Genomic DNA, 12,134 nt, shown 5'->3' with positions numbered 1-12,134 from the left:
CAGCTATATCCAAATCTGAACCGATCTGAGCCGAATTGCAGAACGTTGTCGAAGAGCCTAACAAAACTCACTGTCCCAAATTTTGGCAAAATCGGACAATTAATGCGCCATTTATGAGCCCAAAACCCTAAATCGAATGATTGGTCTAAATATAATGCAGCTATAACCAAATCTGAACTAATTTGGGTCAGATTAAAGAAGGGCGTCGAAGGGCCTAACGCAACTCACTGTACCAAATTTCGGCGACATCGAACAATAAATGCGCCCTTTATGGGCCCAAGACCTTAAATCGAGAGATCGGTCAATATGGCAGCTATATCCAAATCTGATTCGATTTCGGCCAAGTTAAAGAAGGATGTCGAAGGGCCTAACATAACTCACTGTCTCAAATTTTGGCGACATCGAGCAATAAATGCGCCTTTCATGGTCCCAAGACCTAAAATCGAGAGATCGGTCTATATGGCAGCTATATCCAAATCTGATCCGATTTCGGCCAAGTTAAAGAAGGATGTCGAAGGGCCTAACATAACTCACTGTCTCAAATTTTGGCGACATCGAGCAATAAATGCGCCTTTCATGGTCCCAAGACCTCAAATCGAGAGATCGGTCTATATGGCAGCTATATCCAAATTTGAACCAATCTTGGCCAAATTGAAGAAGGACGTCGAAGGGGCTAACACAACTCACTGTACCAAATTTCGGCGATATCGAGCAATAAATGCGCCTTTTATGGGCCCAAAACCTTAAATCGAGAGACCGGTCTATATGACAGCTATATTCAAATCTGGACCGATCTGAGCCATATTGCAGCAAGATGTCGAGGGGCCTTACTTAACTCATTGTACCAAATTTCAGAGATATCGAGCAATAAATGCGCCTTTTATGGGCCCAAAACCTTAAACCGAGAGATCGGTCTTTATGGCAGCTATATTCAAATCTGGACCGATCTGAGCCATATTGCAGGAAGTTGTCGAGGGGCCTAACTTAACACTCCGTCCCAAATTTCGGCGTCATCGAACAACAAATGCGCCCTTTATGGGCCCAAAACCTCAAATCGAGAGATCGGTCTATATGGCAGCTATATCCAAAGCTGAACCAATCTTGGCCAAATTCAAGAAGGACGTCAAAGGGGCTAACACAACTCACTGTACCAAATTTCAGCGATATCGAGTAATAAATGCGCCTTTTATGGGCCCAAAACCTTAAATCGAGAGACCGGTCTATATGGCAGCTATATTCAAATCTGGACCGATCGGGGCCAAATTGAAGAAAGATGTCGACTGGCCTAACAGAACTCACTGTCCCGAATTTCGGCGAAATCGGATAAGAAATGTGGCTTTTATGGGCCTTAGACCCTTAATCGGCGGAACGGTCTATATGAGGGCTATATCAAGATATAGCCCATCTTCGAACTTAACTTGCTTATGGATAAAAAAAATAACCAAGCAAAGTTTCAAACCAATATCTCTATTTTTTTAAATTTTCTTAAAATTGTTTAAGATAATGTTTGACAAATAATACTTAGTTTTAGCAAAAATTTTGATAAAACTTTTTTGAAACAAAATGTCTTATCCAAAATATACTTTAAATAAATTTTTAAATACTAAAATACATTTTGACAAAATGTTCCTGAAAAAAATTTTAATTTTTTGCAAAATTTCTATTTTTTTTTTTCTTTTTTTTTATTACACAAAAATTGCTTTATTTACCTATGTTTTGATTTAATTTTCCACCTGTTGATTTACGGAAGCAGCCCCTTGTCTCCTCATATCTTTAAACAAATCAATCAACGAATATTTTGCCTTGACTTCTCGAGTGGTTGCACTTTTCTCTCGTCGCTTCTATTTTCGAAGAATTGAGTGACAACCCTACTAAAATATCAATTTAAAAATAATCTTGTCACCAAATTTTCTGTAGAGGAGGATTGGGGGTAAGGGGATTGTGCAATTTTGCCGGCAAGCAAACATGAAATCGAGCACTTGCCAATTGCCAATCAAATGATGCAACATTCGAGAGCAGCAATGCTACCGCAACACACTTTTGGCTGCAGTCACACAAAAAATGGCAAGTGCCAATGCGGCGGCAAAGGCACCAACACCTACTGTCGTTGGTGGATGTTTTTTTTTGTTTTTTTTTTTTTTTTTAAGAAGATGGGTGTTAAAATTCTTCTTCTTCATGTGTACTAATGCACATTAAAAACTTGCATAATATAAAAATCCCCTCTATCCCTTCGCCAAAAGCAATGATTGGCTGTCCACACTGACACCCATCACCTCCCATATGGTAGGTGGTAAGCTCGTAATGGCTACGAATCACATTTCATGTAATCAAATATCCCTCCTTTTCTCTTACCCCACACATACACACACACACAGACAGACAGACATACACTCTAATAAATATTGCCTTTAGATATAACAAATTGAATTTAATTAAAATCAATTTATTTTCATTACAACAACGAATTGAAGTCAACAATACCATCAAAAGAAAAAAAAAAACAAGTGTTATTGAATTATTACCATATTGGTGGTATGAATGAATGAATAAATGGTTGCTGTAATCACGTCATTGCTGTCAGACATTTGTCTGCGTGCAACAATACAAAATATCGTAAAAAAAAATGTTTCTTTATTAAAATTAATTAATTTTTTGCTCCACTCGCTTTGGAAGAGTGTGATGACTGTCGTTGGTGTGTAGGATAAATTCATTTACAACCTCCAACCGAAGCACAATGACTTACTCCACATAAGCATCGTCTTCGTTGCCACTAACTAGGAAATCACTCCAGTCCAGTCACTTGCTGTTGAATTCGATCTACTCACGCATCAGAGGTTGCTTTGCAGCTGTGTTCTTCAATTGGAAGCCGTAAGTAGGCCTATGAAAATCACGCAGCTTTCCAAGTGGACATCCATATGTGTTGGTGGTCGCATGACACATACATTTATTAGGGTGGCTCACAAAGTGTAGAGGGAAAATTTTCTCTTTGTGGGGAATTTTAATAAAATTTAATTTATTAAAAAAATGTCAAAATGCATTTTTATGGAAAATTTTTTTTAACAATACTTTTTTTTGAAAATATTTCAAGATTTGAATTTTTAGAAAATTTTTTTTACATTTATTTTTTGAGAAAGTTTTGTAAAAATTTTATTTTTGAGAAAATGTGGTTAAAATTGTATTTTAATTGAAAACTTGAAATTTTTCATAAAAAATTTTGTCAATATTTAATTTTAAGAAAATTTTGTCTTTGAAAAAAAATAAACATTTTTTTTAACAAAGCCATTTTCAAAAAAAAAAAAAAAATTAATTTGTCAAGATTTTTTTTTGGTAGAAAATTTTTTTAAAATTTTTTTTACAAAAACTTTATAAACAAAAATTTTTTTTTGAATATTAAAAAATAAATTGAAATATGTTAAGATTAGTTTTTTGTTTTATTTATTTTTTTATTTTTTTTTAATTTTATTTTTAAGAAATTTTGCCAAAACTTTAAGAATATTTTGTCAGCAGTTTTTGATAAAAATTATCAAAAAAATTTTTTTAGAACATTTTTTTTAAAAAAGAAAAAAAAAATTTTAAAATAGAAAATTTTTTTAAAAATTTTTCAAAATTTTGTTTTGTTAAAAATTTTTTCAACAATTTTAATTTCAAGAAAATTTTGTCAAAATTTTATTTTTCGGAAAATTTTGTCCACATTTTTTTTCAAGATTTTTTTTTATGCTAGAAATTTTTTTTAAAATGTTATTTTTAAGAATTTTTTTTTTACAAAAATTTTCAAACAAAATTTTTTGTTTTTTTTTTTGAATATTTAAAAAAAAATTCAAATATGTTGAGATATGTTTTTTTGTTAGCAAAGTTTTTAAAATTTTATTTTTAAGAAATTTTGCCAAAATATTTTTTCAAGTTTTTGATAAATAATTCTCAAAAAAAATTTTTTTGAACATTTTTTTTAAAAAGAAAACAATTTTTTAAAATAGAAAATTTTTTGGAAAAATTGTCAAAATTTTGTTTTGTTAAAAATTTTTTCTAAAATTTTAATTTCAAGAAAATTTTGTCAAAATTTTAATTTTTGGAAAATTTTGTCTACATTTTTTTTTCAAGATTTTTTTTTTATGGTAGAAATTTTTTTTAAAATGTTATTTTTAAGAATTTTTTTTTACAAAAATTTTCAAAGAAAAATTTTTTTTTTTTTGAATATTAAAAAAAAAAAATTCAAATATGTTGAGATATGTTTTTTTGTTAGCAAAGTTTTTAAAATTTTATTTTTAAGAAATTTTGCAAAAATATTTTTCAAGTTTTTGATAAATAATTTTCAAAAAAAATTTTTTTAGAACATTTTTTTTAAAACAAAAATATTTTTTATTTAAGAAATTTTTTTTAAAAATTGGTCAAAATTTTGTTTTGTTAAAAATTTTTTCTAAAATTTTAATTTCAAGAAAATTTTGTCAAAATTTTAATTTTTGGAAAATTTTGTCTACATTTTTTTTTCAAGATTTTTTTTTTATGGTAGAAATTTTTTTTAAAATGTTATTTTTAAGAATTTTTTTTTACAAAAATTTTCAAAGAAAAATTTTTTTTTTTTTGAATATTAAAAAAAAAAATTTTGTTTTGTTAAAAATTTTTTCTAAAATTTTAATTTCAAGAAAATTTTGTCATAATTTTATTTTTCGGAAAATTTTGTCCACATTTTTTTTGAGAAAAATTTCATATTTTTTTTTTTAATTTAAAAAAAAAAATTAAAAAAAAACCATTTTTGTTTGAATTTTATCAAGATTTGCTTTTTGTAAGAAAAGTTTTTTCAAATTTTTTTAAAGAAAATTTCAAAATTTTGCTTTCTCAAAAATAACATTTTCTAAAAAAATTTAAAATAAAAAATTTGACAAACAATTTGAAAAATTTGTTTGACAAATTTGTCAAATTTTAATTTCAAGAAAATTTTTTTTTTTAGAAACAATTTTGTCAAAATTTTATTTTTATAGAAAACAGAACCGGACCCTCTCCGCTGCGCCTTTATTCACTTTATATGGAACATGATGTCCGATTTAGGGGTGTTTTCGGGGGTGAGGTGCTCCCCCATCCACTTGGCCCTGAAAAAATATCAGCATAGTGCTCTTCTCTCATTTAGACCATTTATTTAAACCCCATATTGCCATTGGTTTTGGAATCTCAAATACCTTTCATTTGAGCCACATATTGGTTGCCCAAAAAATAATTGCGGATTTTTTAAAAGAAAGTAAATGCATTTTTAATAAAGTTTAGAATGAATTTTAATCAAATATACTTTTTTACCCTTTTTTTCTAAAGCACGCTAAAAGTAACATCTGATAACTGACAGAAGGAAGAATGCAATTGCAGAGTCACAAGCTGTGAAAAAATTTGTCAACGCCGACTATATGAAAAATCCGCAATTACTTATTGGGCAACTCAATATTATCATGGGCGGTAAATTTTCACTATTTGGGAGATGTTTTGGGGGAAGGGGCGTTGCCCCAAATACATGTTCCCACTTTTGGATGTCAGATTCGTATTCTACTCTCAAATACCTTTATTTGAACTCCATATTGCGTCGGTCAGTAAATAATTGCTGTTTGTGGGTTGTTTTTGGGGAAATTGGTTCCGAAAGTGGGTATCAATTTCGTGCTCTACTCCCCAATACCATTCACTTGAGCCCCACATTGCCATGGTCGGTAAATATATCCGATTTAGGGGTATTTTGGGGAGTGAGGTGTTCGCCCAAACACTTAGCCCTGGAAATATATCAGCAACTTGCTCTACTCTCAAATATCATTTATTTGAACCCCATATTGCCTCAAAATACATTTTATTTAAACCCCTTACTGCAAAAGTCAGCAAATATGTCCGGTTTGGGGTATGAGCCCCAAAAACTATCAATACCAAGCTCCACTCTTTAAGATCCAAATTGTCATGGTGATCAAATGCGTCCTATTAGGGGGTAGTAATGGGGGTGGGACGTTAGACAGTTTATACCGAATCATCATGAAATCACATTCATGGTCTACTCCCAAATACTTTCCATTTGAGCCCATATTTCGATAGTTGGCAAACATGTCCGGTTTGGAGGGTTTTTTGGGGGATAGGGCAGCCACTCACTGTCCTGGCCTTGAAAACATATCTCAGATTCGTGTTATACTATAAAATACCTCTTATTTGAGCCCCATATTGCAATGGTCAGCAAATACGTCTTATTTGGGTGGTGTTATGGGGGTGAGGTGGCCCCATGGACACTTTTCCCAAATATTTATATCAGATTCGTGCTTTACTCCCAAAGACCTTTCATTTGAGACCCATATTGCAATGGTCGTAAAATTGTCCTCTTAGGGGGTGTTTTTGGGAGGGAAGGCCCCCTAAACACTTGGCCCCACATTTGATATCAGATTCTTATTCTTCGATCTAGTACCTTATGTTTGAGCCCTATATTGTCAGGGTAAGTAAATAAGTCCTGTTTGGGCGGTGTTTTGGGAAAGGGGTGGACCCCAGAACCTTGGTTCTACATTTAGATATCAGATTCGTATTCTACTCCCAAATGCCTTTCATTTGAGTCCCATATTGCCATGATGGGTAAATATGTCCGATTTAGGGATGTTTTGGGGGTTGGGGTGGTCCGCCAAACACTTGGTTCGACAATTGGATATCAGATATGTTTTCTAATCTAAAATACTTTTCATTTGAATCCCATATTGTCGTGATTGGTGTATAAATATATATTAGGTAGATTTTGGGGTGGGGCGCCCCCCCCCCCCCCTAGTTACGGGGGGGCCGAAATTTGAATACCAAATTTTTGTTTGTAGGTTACTTTAAGGGAGCATACAAAATTTCGCTTAAATCGCACCACCCATCTCCGAGATCTGGCGTTTCTGAAAATTAGGGTAAGGGGGAGGGTCCGCTCCCCCTTCAGATATCAAAAAATGTAGTACTCTATTTTCACCGCGGTATCATTATGCACCATCAGTGAAAATTTCTATAAGGAACACACAAACAAACAAAAATTTATTTTTGTATATGAGATAAAGCTATCAATAATTCGCAATAAAAAATATTTGAAAAAAAATTTTTTAGAAATGAAATTTTGTTATTTTGTAGAAAAAACCTCTGATTTCTATAGAAAATTTAATCATAATTTTATTTGCATAGAAACATGTGTTATCATTTAATTTACAGAGAAATTAAAAATTTCGTTTCTAATAAAAAAAAATAATAAAAATTGCCCTCGGGTTTTTGAGTATGGAATGCCCCATATACTAATGCACAAGTCATCAATACTCTTCCATAGACACCATTCAGATTCTAGCACAATTGATGCTGTAGCAAGCCAGAGGAGACTGAATTGATTCCTACAACAGCCAAACAGTAGCTGAAGATAGGCCGAGCATAAAGCCAAGCTGTGGCTGTGTTGTGAAGGTGGAAATGGAATTGGAAGCTCTGTGATGACATGACAATATCCGTACAATGTAGTGGCGACAGCCACTAACGAACACTTCACTTGATTTTAATTTCCAAGCTGTTGTTGATCCCTACTATGATCTTGTGAATGATGCCGACCAAACATTGTTGTGTTAAATCACAGCAAATTTCAATTAATTTTTAACACCGAACAATGAACTTTCAACAACCTAGTCCGTATTTGGTGGCAATTCAAACGAATTGAAGGGTGCTGAACGTGGGATTCGAAGAACGAATGTGAATTAAAATAACCATGAAAAGTATGTTTCATGTAACAAAATTTGAAGGGAGGCAAAATTTAAATTATTAAAAAAAAAATTGTAATAACGAATATTAAGAAAAATTAGGAATATTAAAAAAATGTAGTGAAACAACTCCCCAGCACTTAATTTCCAAAAATTCATAAAACAAATATTCAAAAACTTACCTTCAAAACTATGGACAAACTGCTGGCTGTTGCAGATTCGGAGAAAACGCTGTCATGTGATTGTGAAAGACCATCGCGGGAATAGTCACTAAAATCAGATAAAAAGACAACAAACAGAGTTTTGTGAGAAAAATTTTGAAAAAGATTTCTTTTTGTAATTTTCAAATTTCTTTACTTACCTATCAATCAGTCGTCCCTCACTTAAACTTCTCTGGCTATCGGACATTTCACCACCGCTGGCACTACTGTTTTTGGCGGCCAATGATATATGGCCACCGCCACCACCAGTGCCGCTGTCATTACCGCTGCCACTGTCCAGATCCTGCGAAGAGTCGCCCACACTGCGCAATTTCTGGCGCTCGGCAAAGAAGTTGCGTTGCATGGCCCCAGGAAAGACGGCCACGCCTATTGATTGCCTTTGCGTAAGCAGTGATGACTTGGTGGCACTTACCGATCCGCTGGAAGTAGTTTGCGCCATGGCATGATGCTGATGATGATAGGAGGTTGAAGTTTGTTGGCTGGTGCCGTACATGTTTTCGTCTGTGCTCAGTTCTAAATCTTTGGCTTGTTGCTGAAGCTGCTGCTGTTGTGCTTTCTGGGCTTTATTTTTATGCTTGGATTTGGATTTGCTAGTGGTCTCTGAGGGGTTTACACCACCACTACAGTGATCATGACTACCTTTGTTCTTGCCACCTCCACCACCTAACAGTGATAAATATGAGGATTTGGATTTTGGCAAAGATTGCGTCAAATAGGCGTCATGCAGCTGTTGATGCGTCAACGGTGATGAGGGCGACGAGGCCGATGCCACTGACGTGGAAGCAACGCAGGATAATGTGGCACTTCGCAGATTTTTTTCACTGGTACTGCTGGTGGGCGCTAACGGCAACGAGGTTGAGTTGGGTGCTGTTGTTGCATCTGTAGCCGTGGGATTTGTTGTGGTTATGGTGCGTCTTCGAAAAATTCGTCTGAGATTGCGTAGCGGATGAAAGCGACGGCGTTTTTGTTGTTCTGCAAAAGGGAAATATTTGCGCAATAATTTGCGTATTAGTTTTTGTTTGATCTTGAGAAGGCCATAGAAAAGTAAAGGGGTTATTTCTTCGCAGGAGGATATGGACATGGTTTTGCTAGAGTTTTAAGGATTTCCGATTTAGATTTTTTTTTTTAATTAAATTTGTTTAAGAAATTTTGAATTTTGAAAAGGCAAAACGAAATTAAGAAATTTTAGATTTAAGTTTTCATTTATTAATAAATGACATTTAAAAAAAAAAATCTGTGTTGGAAAGTTTTTATAATCACAGTAGGATAAAGTTATATGAATTTTAAACATTTGAAAGACCCTTTTTTAAAACTCAAACACATTCAAGAAATTTGGATTTTTCATAGAAAATTTTTTGGAATTTTAATGATTGGATATTAAAATTTTTAAAATTGCATTCCCATAGAAAATTTAATGGATTTGTAGGGGCTCAAATCCTTGCAGGGGCTCAAGAAGCAAAATCGGGAGATCCGTTTATATGGGAGCTATATTAAGCTATTGATCGATTCAGACCAAATTAGCCGTGTATGTTGAAGGTCATAAGAGAAGCCGTTGTATAAAATTTCTTCCAAATCGAATGAGAATTGCGCCCTCTAGAGGCACAAGAAGTCAAGACCCAAGATCGGTTTATATGGCAGCTATATCGAAACATGGACCGATTAGAACCATACATAGCGCAGTTGTTGGAAGTCATAACAAAACACCGCGTGCAAAATTTCAGTCAAATCGGATGATACTTGCGCCCTCTAGCGGGCCAAGAAGTCAAGACCCCAGATCGGTTTATATGGCAGCTATATCAGTTTATGTACCGATTTCCGACATACTTAGCACAGTTATTGGAAGTCATAACAAAACACCACGTGAAAAATTTCAGTCAAATCGGAAGAGAATTGCGCCCTCTAGAGGCTCAAGAAGTCAAGACCCAAGATCGGTTTATATGGCAGCTATATCAAAATATGGACCGATTAGAACCATACAAAACACAGATATTGGAAGTCACAACAAAACACCACGTGCAAAATTTCAGTCAATTCGGAAGAGAATTGCGCCCTCTAGCGGGCCAAGAAGTCAAGACCCAAAATCGGTTTATAAGGCAGGTATATCAAAACATGGACCGATTTGGCTCATTTACAATTCCAACCGACCTACACTAATAAAAAGTATTTGTGAGAATTTCCAAGCGGCTAGCTTTACTCCTTCGATAGTTAGCGTGCATTCGACAGACAGGCGGGGGGGCGGACAGATGGACGGAGATGGCTAGATCGATTTAAAATCACATGACGATCAAGAATATATATACTTTATGGGGTCTCAGACGCATATTTCGAGGTGTTACAAACAGAATGACGAAATTAGTATACCCCCCTCCTATGGTGGAGGGTATAAAAAATCAGTTTTATAGAAAATTCACAAAAAATGGATATTTTTATACCCATCACCATAGAATGGGGGTATACTAATCTAGACATTCCGTCTGTAACACCCCGAAACCTAGGACCCCATGAATTCTTGATCGCCTCGAAATTCTGGTTCGAACTAGCCATGTCGGACCGTCCGTCCGTCTGTCGAAATCACGATAGCGGTCGAACGCGTAAAGCTAGCCGCTTGAAATTTTGCACAAATATTTTATATTGATGTAGGTGGTTGGGGATTGCAAATGGACCATATCGGTTCAGATTTGGATATAGCTCCCATATAAACCGATCTCCTGATTTGACTTCCTGAGCCCCTGGAAGGCACAATTTTTGTCCGATTCCGTTGAAATTTTGCATATAGTGTTTTGTTGTGACTTCCAACCACTGTGCCAAGAACGGTCCAAATCGGTCAAGAACCTGATATAGCTCCCATATAAACCGATCTCCCGATTTGACTTCTTCAGTCCCTGGAAGCCACAATTTGTATCCAATTTGGCTGAAATTTTGCACGTAGTGTTCTGTTATGACTTTCAACCACAGTGCTAAGTACGGTCCAAATCGATCAAGAACCTGATATACCTCTCATATAAACCGATCTCCCGATTTGACTTCTTGATCCCCTGGAAGCCGCAGTTTCATCCGGTTTGGCTGAAATTTTGCACATAGTGTTCCGTTAAGGCTCTCAAAGACTGGGTATGGTCCAAATCAGTCAAGAGCCTGACATAGATCCTATATAAACCGATTTCTTGATTTGACTTCTTGAGCATGTAGGCTTTTAAAAACAAGCTGTTTCTACACAACGGAAAAACTAGAAGGCCATCCTCCTTCTCTTTCTAAGATATCACATGTAGGAATTTAAAACCTAGTCTAGCCTGTTCCTTTCATCGCCCCATCCCTTCTACATATTCAAACAATGTTCACACTTTAAGCCATTTATCACAATGTGTCACATTGCCTTATCACTTTCATTGTGACCTTTTCACCAACCACTCATTCACTTTTTAAAGAAATTTAAAACCTTTGAATCGTTCACCCCGTTTACACCTAGCTCTTGGCAGCGTTACGTTGGTTTTGGTTTTGGCGTTTTGAATGTCTCTCGGTGCGTAACAATTCACTTAACATGAATCTCATATAATTTCTAGCAATTAGCAAGGCAAAGCCTTAATGCATGACATGTAAATATATGGAGTAGATTGTGGTTGTAGAGTGTGCGGGGAAGTTGGAAGATGTCCTTTCATGTATTAACACCTACTCATTAGTGAAAACCAAGCAAAATGAGACATCCTTTTAGGCAGTAAACCAAACTAATCGCATACATTCTGCTGTCACAGCCATATAATGCGGCGAATAACCGCAGCAACCACGCTATACACATGGCATTTAATTTGTCAAAGCCAAACCAGAGAGGGAGACAGCCAGAGGAGATAGTAACCAAATGAGCGGCGACAAAAAAAAACCCACAAAACGACAAAGAAATTGCGTAAAATGGCAAAAAGTATGAAGCAACACTCCCAGTTATCCTATTACACATATACTCAACCATGTATACTCATCATATACACATATACATATATACAAACATAAAAATATTAATTTCATTAGAAGCCACAGTCGCACACTCTTTCGCTGTTACTCTTTCTTTCTGACTCTTTCTCTCTCTCCATCTCTAGGGGCCTGGAATCCAAGCATACTGTTATTAATATGAGCACGTTGATGATACTTGCACACACACACACGCACACCCACATGACAAATAATGGCAGTTATTAAGTTAATCTTATGTCATTTTGAAGCT

General features: G+C 34.9%; 1 protein-coding gene across 3 annotated transcripts in view; it reads right to left on the bottom strand.

The window, feature by feature from the left end:
• The window catches only part of LOC106081237 (serine-rich adhesin for platelets), a 199,105-nt gene that overhangs the window by 63,163 nt on the left and 123,808 nt on the right, over positions 1-12,134 (bottom strand). For all 3 annotated transcript variants that reach the window (XM_059370370.1, XM_059370368.1, XM_059370369.1), the window contains exons 3-4: positions 8,065-8,896; positions 7,886-7,973 (exon numbers count right to left, since the gene is read on the bottom strand). In XM_059370370.1, coding sequence (XP_059226353.1) covers positions 7,886-7,973; positions 8,065-8,896 — 920 coding nt within the window. The remainder of the gene's footprint in view (positions 1-7,885; positions 7,974-8,064; positions 8,897-12,134) is intronic.

This window comes from Stomoxys calcitrans, chromosome 5 (genome assembly GCF_963082655.1).
Source record: "Stomoxys calcitrans chromosome 5, idStoCalc2.1, whole genome shotgun sequence".
In the NCBI taxonomy this organism is placed as follows: Eukaryota; Metazoa; Arthropoda; class Insecta; order Diptera; family Muscidae; genus Stomoxys; species Stomoxys calcitrans.
Note: the sequence above shows the minus strand (reverse complement) of the source record. Positions and strands in the feature narration are given on the sequence as shown.